The sequence below is a fragment of the Entelurus aequoreus genome, linkage group LG04, assembly GCF_033978785.1.
Source record: "Entelurus aequoreus isolate RoL-2023_Sb linkage group LG04, RoL_Eaeq_v1.1, whole genome shotgun sequence".
NCBI lineage: Eukaryota > Metazoa > Chordata > Actinopteri > Syngnathiformes > Syngnathidae > Entelurus > Entelurus aequoreus.
In genome coordinates this window covers 41,911,302-41,926,700 of record NC_084734.1, presented here as the reverse complement: position 1 = coordinate 41,926,700, position 15,399 = coordinate 41,911,302, and the positions used below count along the sequence as shown (strand labels likewise).

The following is a 15,399-nucleotide window of genomic DNA, read 5'->3' as shown; positions in this document are numbered from 1 at the left end:
AATGTTTTGTATGGTCTTCTATGGCAGTACTGCAACTCGTACACAAATCACTTGTCAAAATAGCGCGTGTTTGCATATTTTATTTAGAAAAGAAACTATTGCACAATTTGCATATTTTATTTAGAAAAGAAACTACTGCACAATCTTTAGGAAATCATTTTAAGGAGAGGGAATGTATTCTTTTCCTGGGTGGTGGTGATTCCAACATCTGTAGAGGAGGAAAAACACCATTGATTCGATTAGATTTGGAAACTGAATAGGATTGTTTTTTACTGATTGGGCCACAAATATGACAATTACTTCTATGCACCACCAATATGGACTTTTAAAAATAAATAATGTTTGATTAAAGTAGACGTTGATCAAAGATTTGAAATGGTTGATTTTATGTTCAATGCCAAACAGGTTTTCCCTCTAGTGAGCGTTACACTCATTTACAACAAAAACGTGAATTATTCATGTGGCTGCTCTCACCTCTCCATGTCCTGGGCTAGTCTTGCTTTTTGGGGTTGTTGACGGCCACGTAGTGGTACAAGACAACCAGCAAGAACAGCGACACGCCGAGCATGTTAGCAAATATGGCCAACTGTACGTCTGTCACCATTCTGTAAGGCACGGGCACAGGTACAATATTACATTTATTTTCAGTTAATGTGTCAAACGTAAGAAAACTTAGTGGACGACAGTTAGCTAACAAGTAAACATCACTAGCAAGCATAAAAACGTCGAACAAACATCATATTGCAGTTATTTTGTTTATTGTGCGGTTACTTACGTTGTCTGCTTTTTTTTAAATCAATGTGGCTGAAATTGACGTTTTACCAGCTCACAGACAAGCTTGAGTCTCTTCCGGTTTAACAGGAAAGACACGTCACGTTCCCGATGCCAAATGTTGCGTTCCCTTACACTCGTAAATCGGACTTACCACCCACGGACACGGACGATTAAAGAAAATGTAGGTTAACAGTGAGCAAATTAAAACCTTAATATAAGCTATAGACACTGTTAAAACGGTTAGATTTTAAAATTTCACCACTACAAAATACAACTTGACACAAATACATTACCGACCGACAAGGTCATTAAATCTCACACGCCCCGCCTTGTCATCGCCTTCCCACAACATAAAACATCTGGAAGCAATCCAAAATGGCCGCCGCGACCATGGCGGGGCTGGAAGCCCACACTATGGAGGACAAAAAATTTCAATACTTTTCATCCATCAACTCCATGGCCAGTAAGATAATGCAGGAGAGGGAGACAATCAAAAGCAAGCACGGTTCGATGTGGGACAAAATGTCGCCCCAGGAACAAGACAGCGCCATTGACAACAGTATCATGGATCCCCACATCCAGAGCCGATATGCGATGCACAGAGTACACCGAGAAGAGGTGGTCTGTTACCCCAAACTGCTCATGCAGACAGGCCAGAAAATTGTCCATTTCGGGGAAGAGGTGGGTTTAACGGTCTGACAGTGTAAACTAAATGTTTAAGAGCTTGGTGACAGCAACTTGCTAGCTGCGTTGCTGACTGCTAGCCACGTTCCCAGAGCGTCCATCCATCCTTTTTTTTATACTGCTTGTCCCTTTCGGGGTCACGTGGAGACTAGAGCCTATCCCAGCTGCACGCGGTGGGAAGGCAGTGTACACCCTGGACAAGTCGCCATCTTATCGCAGGCCAACGTACCAATGAAAATATGCAAGCTAGCTCCCCTTTAACTTCTTGGTTAACACATTGTTTACTTAACAGTAGTCAGGATTTGATTGATTTATTAAATGCTATTGCCAAACATAAAGTGTTCTCGTGCTTGTGTCTTCAGGATATTACATGGCAGGATGAACATTCCGCTCCTTTCTCATGGGAAACCAAGGTAAACATTAATCACATATGTGACTTTAGGATACATTAGCCTCTTGTTTTTTTACTTGCATTATTTAACTAGTGTTTGCATGCTGTAATAGAAAGTTTACCCTCGTCACTTTTTTTGTTTTTAGAGCCAGTTGGAATTCAGCTTGACGTCAGGCACTGCTGACCAGGCCGTGTCAGTCTCCCAGGGGGACCCGAAAACGGCAAAAAACCCTCACTCCAGTCAGATTGGCAAGTGTACGGCCGGAACAAAGGTAGTGATTGTCGTATTCTTCATTGTATGACCTTAGACATCATACTGTAATGTAAGCAAAGCAGCAGTAATGGTCTGTGTCTTTTGAGCAATTCAAAGTATTATCTTATTGTGTCTGTCTAGGTGTCGGTCAGTGAGAGCAGGAGGCCTGAGGAGGAGTCTGCTTTCTGGAAGATCAGCGCAGAGAGGTCCAGGTTGGAGGGGGAGCAAGCTGACTTCCAGTCGCTTACCCCCAGTCAGATCAAATCCTTGGAGAAAGGAGAGAAGCCACTGCCCTCGTATCTGCGCCAGGTGGGTCTTTAGTCACGACCACACGTATTTTATTTCACTTGGCTTAAAGGCCTACTGAAATGAATTTTTTTTATTTAAACGGGGATAGCAGATCCATTCTGTGTCATACTTGATCATTTCGCGATATTGCCATGTGTTTGCTGAAAGGATTTAGTATAGAACGACGACGATAAAGTTCGCAACTTTTGGTTTCTGATAAAAAAAAAAGCCTTGCCCCTACCGGAAGTAGCGTGACGACACCGGAGGAAGGACTGCTCATATTTTCCTATTGTTTACACCAGCAGCGAGAGAGATTCGGACCGAAAAAGCGACGATTACCCCATTAATTTGAGCTAGGATGAAAGATTCGTGGATTTCGCTCTGACCGTAACTTAGGTACAAGCTGGCTCATTGGATTCCACACTCTCTCGTTTTTCTATTGTGGATCACGGATTTGTATTTTAAACCACCTCGGATACTATATCCTCTTGAAAATGAGAGTCGAGAACGCGAAATGGACATTCACAGTGACTTTTATCTCCACGACAATACATCGACGAAACACTTTAGCTACGGAGCTAACGTGATAGCATCGTGCTTAACTGCATGTAGAAACAAAATAAATAAATCCCTGACTGGAAAGATAGACAGAAGATCAACAATACTATTAAACCAGGGACATGTAAATACGCGGTTAATGCTTTCCAGCCTGGCGAAGCTTAAAAATGCTGTTGTTAACGACGCCATTGAAGCTAACTTAGCTACGGAGCTAACGGGATAGCATCGTGCTTAACTGCATATAGAAACTAAATAAATAAATCCCTGACTGGAAGGATAGAGAGAAGATCAACAATACTATTAAACCAGGGACATGTAAATACACGGTTAATGCTTTCCAGCCTGGCGAAGCTTAAAAATGCTGTTGCTAACGACGCCATTGAAGCTAACTTAGCTACGGAGCTAACGTGATAGCATCATGCTTAACTGCATATAGAAACAAAATAAATAAATCCCTGACTGGAAGGATCGACAGAAGATCAACAATACTATTAAACCAGGGACATGTAAATACACGGTTAATGCTTTCCAGCTTGGCGAAGCTTAAAAATGCTGTTGCTAACGACGCCATTGAAGCTAACTTAGTAACGGGACCTCAGAGCTATGATTAAAAACATTAGCACTCCACCTACGCCAGCCAGCCCTCATCTGCTCATCAACACCCGTGCTCACCTGCGTTCCAGCGATCGACGGAAGGACGAAGGACTTTACCACGATCATCCGTGCGGTCGGTGGCTAGCGTCGGCTAGCGCGTCTGCTATCCGAGTCAAAGTCTTCCTGGTTGTGTTGCTGTAGTCCGCCGCTAATACACCGATCCCACCTACAACTTTCTTCTTTGCAGTCTTCATTGTTCATTAAACAAATTGCAAAAGATTCACCAACACAGATGTCCAGAATACTGTGGAATTATGAGATGAAAGCAGAGCTATTTTGTATTGTATTCAATGGGGTACAGATACTTCTGTTTCACTGGTTACGTCACTCGCATACGTCATCATCCAAAGACGTTTTCAACCGGAAGTTTAGCATGAAATTTAAAATTGCACTTTATAAGTTAACCCGGCCGTATTGGCATGTGTTGCAATGTTAAGATTTCATCATTGATCTATAAACTATCAGACTGCGTGGTCGGTAGTAGTGGGTTTCAGTAGGCCTTTAACTTCAATGTGTTTGTCAACAGGAAACGTGTTTCCCCTCCAAAGAGCAGGAGGCGATGGCTGACCCCCACCCTCCAGCTCCATCCAGGGCTACCAAAGAGAGAGCACCCAAACCCCCAGCGCCGCACCCTCCTGCTATTGTCTCCGCCCCTGCAGTTGTGAGCGCAACTCCAGCGTCCATCTCCATCTCGCCGAGCCCCACCCCTCCGGTCAGCGTCTTGTCGTCAGTAGCGGGCTGGGAGCGATCTCAGAGCACGCTGCCGGTCGTCGGCTACACTGTGGACGAGGTGTACCCCTCCAACATCCTTTCCAAGTCCCCCACTCTCTCCAGCAGCGTCGAGAAGGAGAAGGAGCCCTCGCCCGGCAGTCCCGCCTTTTCCCAGGTGGTTAACAACATCTTAACACTCACGTGCACACAACCAAATATCTCAAAATCAAGTGCAGAATGTTAATTCTTGCAGAGAAATACAAATTTAAGAGATATAATCGTTATTGACGCGCTAATTTCAACCTCCCTCGCTTAAGCAAAAAAATAAAAAAATGACCCAGGACTCGTTTAGGTTCCTGAGCGTAAGCTTGGGCTGTTAAAAAGTTAAAAGGGGGACTGCACTTTTTTGGGAATTTTGCCTATCATTGATAATCATTATGAGTTAGAAGAAGACAAAAGTTTTTGTTTTGTTTTTTGCATTCTAACATGTAAAAATTGGCTTGTTCTTGGTGGCTAGCAAGGCAGCTAATCAATTCTCCCTCTAAATCACTTTAAAAATGTATTCAAAAACCGTCAACAATACTTCATTTATGCTCCGTAACCTGTAGAATAACCAAATTTTAGCAAGATTATTGTAAGATTATTTTGTAGCGTAGTAACACATCGGTGTGCTACTGTATTAGCCGTAAAAGCTATATATTTAAATAGCGCTTTTATACCTTCAAGATACTATAAAGCGCTTTGACACTATTTCCACACCCACACACTGATGGTGGGAGCTGCCATGCAAGGCCCTAACCACGACCCGTCAGGAGCAAGGGTGAAGTTTCTGGCTCAAGGACACAACGGACGTGACTAGGATAGCAGAAGCCAGGGATCAAACCAGGAACCCTCAAGTTGCTGGTACGTCCGCTTTATTAACCGAGCCACGCCGTCCCCTACGACAAGAGATAAGCTAGCTTCTACTCAGCACTAAATGCATTTGAGTTTGTAATGCTCAACACTGCGATAGGACACCAATCTGTACTGACTGAAAAACAAAAAATCATGATCAATATTAGTATTAGCCATAGTACATGTTTTGTTTTTACACAGATGGCCAGACAGCATATAAGATGTGTTCTTGTCTCATGATTGAGAATGATGGCAAAATTCCAAAAAAAGTACAGTTACGATTTAAAGTTGCTAAAAAATGTTGGTTAAAAGGCCCCACCGGAAACTTAAATCTATTTTATAGTTTCTATTAGGTCACATAATTTTTGAATGTAAGTAAATGAAGTGGTGGGCCACTATCAGAGAATGCAAGGGGCCTAGCTCTTACCACTAAAAGCAGTTACGAGAAAAAAATGCAAACTATGTAATAGTATCTTTCCCTATACATTATCGAAAGATTTGTCGAGTGATCCCAAAGATTATCTGTCTGTTGCGTTCCAAAACATATCAAAGTATTTTGCTCCAAACGCCATTCTAAGCGAAAAAATAGATGGAAACTTGGAAAAGCATGGAGGTCTACAACTTCTTAGTGTGTGGCTGGGTCAAGGAAATTGGTATCTAGACTCTACCAGATAAAATATGCATCCTTTTTGCTCGGGTAAGGTTGCACTTCATGATTTAACTTCACGTTTACTGCCATGTTTGTTGCTGTTGCTGTTGTAGGCATCTTTTACGAGTACAAGTTTTCCCCGTCTTTATTAAAATACAACTCTAGATGTCAACATTGTGTATGTGCTGAATAGAATATAATACTTTTTATTGTCACTATACACAGGTACAATGAGATTAAAAGTAACTCCAGTATCAGTGCGACAGTCTACAAATATGCAAAACATCGTAAGGAAAGAAAATAAGATAGCACAAAAATTCATTTATGATTACTGCATTTGGTAACAGCTTAACTCTTTTAGGTTTTGCTCACATTTGATTATTTTTATTTAGACTTGCCGAGCTGGTGCTTTACGACTCACTCGTAGCAAAAATGCATTTTAAAAACTCTGAAACAAGATAAAGTACAAATAATATCAAGATAATACTTAAATGAGAAATACTAAACGTTAACAGTATTTCAAGCAAACCTTTAACAAAGTGATCACTGTAAACTTGTGCGTTCTTCGACTCGATCTGCTCCCTTGAACTGGAGTGTGTGCCACTTCTCCCACCGTCTTTCGTCAAATCTGGCACACTTTCACCCTTCTTGTTCGCCTCTCGAGGAAACCTGAAGAAACCTTTATGCTGTTAGTGATTTGAATGGTTCCGACAGCCTAAAACAACACAAGCATGGGGCGTTTTTCTTCGAGAAAGACAAAATGCCGTCCAGAACAGTATGACAGACGTTTGCTGGCCCGCCACTTCGAGCTTTGCGTAGTTAATGAGCCAGACAGGTGAATACAACTTATAGTAGCCGGTTCAGGCAGAAAACTGCTACTAGCTGGGCCTTTTAATTAATTGCATCCGCTGCTGGTCGCTACAATGAATGACATCACAGCCTCTATTGTTCATATTAAAATACAATACAGTGGAACCAGATGAACTTAATTGGTTCTTGAACAGGGTTTGTATATAGAAATGTTCGTATATTGAAGCTAATTTAACCATAAGAAACAATGTAAAGAATTTAAAAACACGCAAAAACGACGACAAGCTGCTGTCCTTTGTATGCGCTGCTCTGACAACACGCACACGCTCAAGAGTCCCTTTGTTGCCCTCACAAACGATCAGAACTCACAAAAATCCTTAACTTTTTTTGCTACAATAGTAAACATCACAATATAAAATCCACTATCCCTTGTTGTCTGCAAATGTGCAGCTGACTAGAGCGGGCAGACTCGGGGAGAATGGGGTGGTGCTTTGTGTGTGTGTGTGTGTGTGTGTGTGCTGAAAGAGACGAGTGCCTTCTCTTACTCTGTGATATAAGTAGGCTTTGGCATCTTTGTCCAGAGATGTCCGGTCTTATCACAATTCAAATTTGTTGTAGGACAAAGCCTGCTTTGTCAATTCTTATTCAATTCTGTACTTGCGAGCACCATAATTGTACTTCTCGCAAATCATTTTTTAAAACTCCACAGCGATTCCCTCCTTTTCATGCTGGTCTGTTGTCTTTTGGGGACTCTTATTGAGTTAACAAAATAGACAACTAGTCTAAAGACAAAAAAAACGGAAGAAGCACACATGCTAAAGTACTGAGAAGTGACGAGTAGTGTACTGTACTGCCCAGCAAGTGACGTGGAGGGCTCCGCCTCCTCAAAATGGCCGCGCTCTGCTGCACACAATGGCTGCCAGTGGGACACAAATTGAATGAATGAATGAATGAAGTGTTTGTACACAGAGACGTGGTTTACAAACAGAAGCATATTTGGCTCAATGTAAGGGTTCGTAAATGTAAAAGTTCACAAAAAGCGAGGTTTGTAAGTCGAGGTTCCACTGTACTTGGGAGTTTAACATTTTCTGCTAATAATTGCATTACGTGACGTTTGTGCTTTTTCAATTCAATTTGTCATGATCATGGCTGCATTATATTGATATCAACTGTATTCATGTTTGTCATTACCTTAGTGTTTTGTTGAAGTGTTTCATCTTGCTCCCTGGTGTCCTCCCTGCAGTTCCACCCCAGCAACAACATGATGAAGACTGGGTTCGACTTCCTGGACAACTGGTAAACAGCAGCTGAGACGGGCCAGTGCATAAAGGATGCCATCACCATCATCGCCACCACCACTTCGCTGCTCCACATTGAGACATCTGCAGTGGCTCGTAGATCGTAAGCCTACCCTCGTTAGCTTTGAATCCTTCTTGCCAAACACTTCCTGCTCCCCATCTTCATATAATCCCTTTCCCTTTGTTAGCGCTCAATCCCAAATAGCTGGACAGGCAATCACAAATTGCCAAAATGTTCTTTCAATAACACGACAACTTCTTGGCACTTCTGTAGTAAAATAATAAACAAGCTCGCACACAATCCCATGTTATGAGAAATATTTACTGCCAACTAGCCTGTTGTTGCTTGCTCGCCTGACGCAACAATATCACTAGCTCTGTAATGGCAAAATCATGTGACTTTTTAAAGTTTTTCCTCGCAATTTTTAAACAACTGGTAGCATCAAAAACATATAATAGTAACCGCATAAACAACCAGCTGGCTTTCATTGCTAATTCCAGTCCTTTTTGTGTTACATTATATCCTAAGATGTGTTTTATTAATCGGGTGCTTTATGTAGCCTGCCGCTTGTTAAGAAATTGATCAAATGGTACCAAACATACGCGAGTTATTATGGCATGTGTTTATCTGCCTCTTTTTGTATGTTTTTAATTTATCATTTACCACCAGACGTGTTAAAGAATTTTTTAGGCAGTTAATGCATCATAATTGCCACTAAAGAACTATTTTATTGAAGTTTATATATGATATAGAGATTATTCAGCTAGTTTACAAGTGTACCCATGTTGTACTCCATTTTGAAGTCACACAGTACAATAAAATTAAGAAAAGTCCAAGCTGTTTGGTTATTTGTCTTATTTTATCATGTTAGAAAGCCATTGTATCGTTAAAACAGCAAGTGCAAATAATATGGAACACTGCTTTACATTTGTTTGAATTTGCCCCTTGTGAGAAGGAGCGGCTTTCATGCAAATAGGTCATGTACCTGGTGTTAACTGAGGCGCCTCTGTCCGCCTCCCTCCAACACCTCCAGAACAAGCCGCCTTGTTCAAGAGTGACCATGGGAAAACTGCCTGTAAATATTCCCTTTGGAATCTGATGGCAAACGACGCAAACTGGCAGGTTTAAATTGGCTCAGTGTTATGATCATTCCAAACCAGCAGAGAGCAACATGCAAATACAGTGCAGTAAGCTTTGGATTTCACAACTGTTCCTCATATAAAATCATGTGGGGGGACAAAAAATCACAAGTGGAAAAAAAAAAGTTAAGCAACATTAATGTTACTAGGGATGTCCCAGTCAACATTTTTGGCCTTTGATCCCGATCTGATTTCATGGCATCCTGTCCGATTTTGAGTCCCTATCCAATACTTGATAGAGAACTGAAGTGTTATTTTTTATTTTTGTTGTCCTTGTCCAGCTACTCAAGCAATTCATATTGATGATGTAGATACCCATATTTGCTGTACAGATGTACTTTACAAAAGAAGTATGGGATACTTACTTGTATAGCGCTTTTCTACCTTCAAGGTACTCAAAGCGCTTTGACACTATTTCCACATTCACCCATTCACACACACTGATGGCGGGAGCTGCCGTGCAAGGCGCTAACCAGCACCCATCAGGAGCAAGGGTGAAGTGTCTTGCCCAAGGACACAACGGACGTCTCTTGTTGCCTTATTTGTATCAGACTTTATTAAATGGATTTATATTATTGTTTGGCGCAGCCGGACCAGAGCCAATGGGTATAGAAGGAGAGAAAGAGAAGAAGACGGGGAAACCGCGAAGACAAAAGGGAGATAAGACAGAGAGACAACAGAACAGCAAATAAGATATGTACAAATATGATACAAAAAGTGATAGCAAAGAAGCAGTTAGTGAAGTAAATATTAATTACACAGAAATGACAATGAACATCATTGCACTACAAATGGAGCATTACATATACCAATAAAAATAGCACGATTGATAATAATTAATAATTACTGCTATTATCAACAATACAATTGTTTCAAATGCAACAATACATATATGTAATGATAACTTAAATTACAAAATAAATCAGATAAATGGAGGAGAAGAAAGCAGTGAACTGTATTAACCTTGTAGATTGTTATAGTAACAATAGGTTAAGCTTTGTCAGTGTGCTGTTTTTTTACCCAGTTTCCCCTAGGGGAACAACGTTAATATGTTTGATGACACGTGATTATAGGCATGACTATGTATGCATATGTGTTTGTATATGTACAGTATGTGTATATGTATGTTTATACAGTGAATTTGCACGTGGGTGTATATACTGAATTTGTGTATGTGGGTAAGTACCAATGTGTGCGCGTATGTATGTATTAATGAATGAATATACGTCTGTGTTTATCAATCAATGTTTATTTATATAGCCCTAAATCACAAGTGTCTCAAAGGGCTGCACAAGCCACAACGACATCCTCGGTACAGAGCCCACATGAGGGCAAGGAAAACTCACCCCAGTGGGACGTCGATGTGAATAACGATGAGAAACCTTGGAGAGGACCGCATATGTGGGTAAGACTGAAAGCAATGGATGTCGAGTGGGTCTGACATAATTTTGTGAAAGTCCAGTCCATAGTGGATCTAACATATTAGTGAAAGTCCAGTCCATAGTGGATCTAACACAATAGTGAGAGTCCAGTCCATAGTAGGGCCAGCAGGAAACCAACCCGAGCAGAGACGGGTCAGCAGCGCAGAGATGTCCTCAACCGATGCAGAGGCGAGCGGTCCACCCCGGGTCCCGACTCTGGACAGCCAGCACTTCATCCATGGCCACCGGACCTGTGTCCCCCCCCCTCCACAAGCGAGAGGGGGGCATAAGAGAAAAGAAACGGCAGATCAACTGGTCTAAAAAGGGGATCTATTTAAAGGCTAGAGTATACAAATGAGTTTTAAGATGGGACTTAAATGCTTCTACTGAGGTAGCATCTCTAACTGTTACCGGAAGGGCATTCCGTAGTACTGGAGCCCGAATAGAAAACGCTCTATAGCCTGCAGACTTTTTTTGGGCTCTGGGAATCACTAATAAGCCGGAGTTCTTTGAACGCAGATTTCTTGCCGGGACATATGGTACAATACAATCAGCAAAATAGGCTGGAGCTAGACCGTGTAGTATTTTATACGTAAGTAGTAAAACTTTAAAGTCACATCTTAAGTGCACAGGAAGCCAGTGCAGGTGAGCCAGTATAGGCGTAATATGATCAAACTTTCTTGTTCTTGTCAGAAGTCTAGCAGCCGCATTTTGTACCAACTGTAATCTTTTAATGCTAGACATAGGGAGACCCGAAAATAATACGTTACAGTAATCAAGTCGAGACGTAACGAACGCATGAATAATGACCTCAGCGTCGCTAGTGGACAAAATGGAACGAATTTTAGCGATATTACGGAGATGAAAGAAGGCCGTTTTAGTAACACTCTTAATGTGTGACTCAAACGAGAGAGTTGGGTCGAAGATAATACCCAGATTCTTTACCGAGCCGCCTTGTGTAATTGTTTGGTTGTCAAATGTTATGGTGGTATTATTACATACATATATATGTATGTATACTTGTGAGTATGTATGTGTATTTGTACATACAATATATTTGTCTCCCAGTGTGTGCGGGAGTCAGAGTACGGCCCCAGCCACCCAGAGAGCCCAACCCAAAACGGCAAGTGCGTTGCCCAGGGAACAAGGGACCACCGGCCCCACGCAGCCAGCGACAGGAACATGTTTTATAGCAAGTAAAGTAAACACAAGAACACTCTTGAATTTTTAGAAACTTTTTTTATTGCATTTAGAATGCAAGTATTGCTGTAAATCCAATAATGTATAACATTTGTGGTATTGAATGCTACATGCACTTTAACAAAATATATTGTCTAGTCCACAATAACTAAATCAAAAGCAAAAACTACGATTGGTTCCAATTTAAATCATTGGGGTTTGGTCCTCAAAGCCTTCCCTCTATCTAGAGACTTACTCCATGTCCTTATAAACAATAACTACAATGACCTAAAATATTATTTTGTAATAATAACAACAAAAATAAATTGCAAAACCTTTGACAGCTTCTCTCTCTCCGCTGTCCCGCCCCCACATGCACACAGCCCCCATCACTGCTCTCATGGGCGCTCTATCGGATACAGATCGATGCTTTTTTTTCAAATTGAAATACTTGATTTATTCAAATAATCATAGCAGCCCTACCTAGGACAAAGCTGTTGTAAAGATCGGCCCAGCAGCTCATCACCAATCAACTAAAAAGGCATACAGTATATCGGCCCTAGGACATCTCTGTATGGTACTAAAGAATCTTTTACAACAAGTCTGGGTGCGTATGGTGATCCTGAAGTTGTCGTTTTGCGACTTTAGAAGCAATTTTTTTTTTACAAATAATTCGGGCTGTTTTCTTTTATTACTTAAAGGTATTACAAATTAGAAGTTACTATGTGTGTCTATATATTACGGATTTACCTCAATTTAAGAGTCTTTTGAGATAAGAGTCTATCTGCTAATTGTTATGCTTTAGGTTGCAAGCAACACTTGGAGGTACAACTAAACAAGTGAATGGATATTCCTGATGGATGTGGAGCACAGCCAAATAGTTTTTCCTCCAGAAATAGTAGAGACTGCCAAGCAGCCTGATGTTATCATTTACTTGAGGTCAACTAAGAATGTCATCTTGATTGAGCTAACGGTCTCATCAGATGGAAAATTTGGCCAATTCATATGCCAGGAAGAAATGTAAATACCAAGACCTGGTAGCCAAATGTCAGAACAGAGGATTGACTGTGTTCTACTTTCCCATAGAAGTTGGAAGCAGAGGTGTCTGTATAACACCTCTTACTGCAAATGCCTAGCTTGCCTAGGCATACCAAATGGAAAATGAAAGTCGATCATCAAAAACTGTGCAGCAAGTAAGTTACATCATCTGGCTCCGCAGAAGTACAAAGGCATTCCAAGATAGATAGATAGATAGTACTTTATTTATTCCTTCAGGAGAATTCCCTCAGGTAAAAAGAGATGGATTTAGTACCACCACTATTTATATGCTTGTTAAACCTGACAAAGTCAAACTTCAAATGCATCCATAGTAACAACCAGTTCTGCAACTAAAAAGATGTTTTCCCAATTAAGTCATTTTCCAAGAGAGAAGTACAACGAGGTGCTCTTCTTAAGACGGGTAAAATAATGGCTCCAAAGACGACTTCGCTGTTGATCTACCAATGAACTATTCCTCACAAAAACCCCAGGTGGGATACTTGTGACAACCAGGAAAGAAGTGGTTGACTGGTGAGGAATAGTGATAGCATCAAAGTCACATGTACATGCAGCATATGACCCTGAGCTAGAGACAACAGATTGGTTCACTATGGATATACAGTATGCAATCGGATTCTTTGGGAAGATGTTCTATGCAGATTTAAAATATGGTGGCTGAATCAAAGACATTAGCCAAAAAGTATAGGAAAGGCCTCACCAATCTTGTCAAAGAATCAGTACCACCACCAAATATATGCTTTGAGGAATAAACGGACGTATGAGCTCTTATAAAACCGGTTAAACTCACCAAAGTCTGGTCCGAAGTCCAGAAACCTCAAGTGCATACAGTAACAACCAGTTACCAAAAATATTGCGCTGGTGATTTACCAATGAACTAGTCCCTACGTTACTTCTCTGCTGGACTCTAGAAAGAGGTTCCGCAGCCTCCAAAGCAGAACCTACAGGTTCTGTAACAGCTTCTTCCCCCTTGAACGCATCATAATAATCCCATCAAATCCCCCCAAAAATGGATTAACTCGCTGGAATATAAAGACAATATAACATACATCCATAAACGTGGATGCATATGCAAAAGTGCAATATATTTATCTGTACAGTAATCTATTTATTTATATCTGCACCATATTGCTCTTTTATCCTGCACTACCATGAGGTAATACAACAACATTTTGTTCTTATCTGTACTGTAGAGTTCAAATTTGAATGACAATAAAAGGGAAGTCTAAGTCTAAAACTACTGTATTTATTAGTACCACATTCTATTGTATAGTTGTTGTACAATATTTCTTATCTAGTGTTTTTTCTTTCATGTTACATGTTAAAATGGTGCTGTTTTGGGGTGGCCAAGTACCAATTAATTTTTTTTAAATAAGGTTAATGTGAGACATTGATTGGAGATACAAGTGTTAAAGGTTAAGAGCTTTGTCACACAACCAATTAATATCCTAAGTTGAGGTAGTACTGTATTCCAGTTAGGGTTTTTGTGTGACTGAGTAACACCACATCATCTCACAAGTCATTATTTCCACTGTCTGTTTACAATAATTAGGTAGGCAGAAAAAATTTAACCAGACCTAAATACAGTGATGGTCGCCAGTGGAGCCCCGCCCCTCTTCTGGAAACCCTGGCGGATTCTTATGGCAATTTTAACAGGCATACCTCCTTTTCAAAGACACACACCCACACATCTGTTCTTGTACACAACACAGTGCACATTAAGACACAGTTAAAGCTAAATATAAACTGGGGGGGGAATCAAAGTTGCATCTATGTGATCTGTGAGGTCAAATGACAGAATACCTAAGACATTGTACTTGGATTGCTGCTACGGTCAACAGCTGAAAGCCTTAATCCTTGTCCTTTGAAGTACTTGATGGAATCCAGTTAGCTTCTATGAGGCAGTTAAAGTCAGCTAGCTTTAATTTTCCAGCCAAGTACTTTTAGTCAATTAATTTCAGCTGGACAGCTAGCTTTAGTTTAGCTATCCAGATAACTTCCATGAGACAGTTAAAGGGGCTCTTTGCAACTTGCTCACAGTTACATTTTTCAAAGCAGAAAATACACTATATTGGCAAAAGTATTTGGCCACCTATCCAAATATTCAGAATCAGATGAATCAGATGACAGAGTTTTGTGTGGATGAACTTGACTGGCCTGCACAGAGTCCTGACCTGAACCCGATAGAACACCTTTGGGATGAATTAGAATGGAGACTTATAGCCAGGCCTTCTCGACCAACATCAGTGTGTGACCTCACCAATGCGCTTTTGGAAGAATGGTCAAAAATTCCTATAAACACAATCCGCAGCCTTGTGGACAGCCTTCCCAGAAGAGTTGAAGCTGTAATAGCTGCAAAAGGTGGACCGACATCATATTGAACCCTATGGGTTGGGAATGGGATGGCACTTCAAGTTCATATGTGAGTCAAGGCAGGTGGCCAAATACTTTTGGCAATATAGTGTATAACAAAAACACCACCAGCTAGCTCATGTTACCATTAATGGTTTAAGAGTACATATTTATATTTAAATTGTCTATATTTTTCCCAATTAATAGGTTTATATAATAAAATGTTTTACTGGCCCAAATAAAATGATTGGTGTTCATGGCGGTCCGTCCACACGTATGCACAAGGA

The 15,399-nt window shown here is 40.8% G+C and overlaps 2 protein-coding genes across 2 annotated transcripts; one reads left to right on the top strand and one right to left on the bottom strand.

The window, feature by feature from the left end:
• Positions 1-60: 60 nt before the first annotated feature.
• On the bottom strand, positions 61-1,209 carry ost4 (oligosaccharyltransferase complex subunit 4 (non-catalytic)). The gene is made up of 3 exons (XM_062044922.1): positions 776-1,209; positions 475-605; positions 61-208 (listed from the first exon to the last, which is right to left on the bottom strand). Exon 2 carries the CDS (start codon positions 602-604, stop codon positions 491-493), a length of 114 nt encoding a protein of 37 aa, XP_061900906.1. The 5' UTR covers position 605; positions 776-1,209; the 3' UTR covers positions 61-208; positions 475-490.
• Positions 1,096-8,802, top strand: lg04h1orf198 (linkage group 04 C1orf198 homolog). The gene is made up of 6 exons (XM_062044918.1): positions 1,096-1,455; positions 1,821-1,871; positions 1,996-2,121; positions 2,244-2,411; positions 4,129-4,488; positions 7,910-8,802. Exons 1-6 carry the CDS (start codon positions 1,150-1,152, stop codon positions 7,964-7,966), a joined length of 1,068 nt encoding a protein of 355 aa, XP_061900902.1. The 5' UTR covers positions 1,096-1,149; the 3' UTR covers positions 7,967-8,802.
• Positions 8,803-15,399: the final 6,597 nt, after the last annotated feature.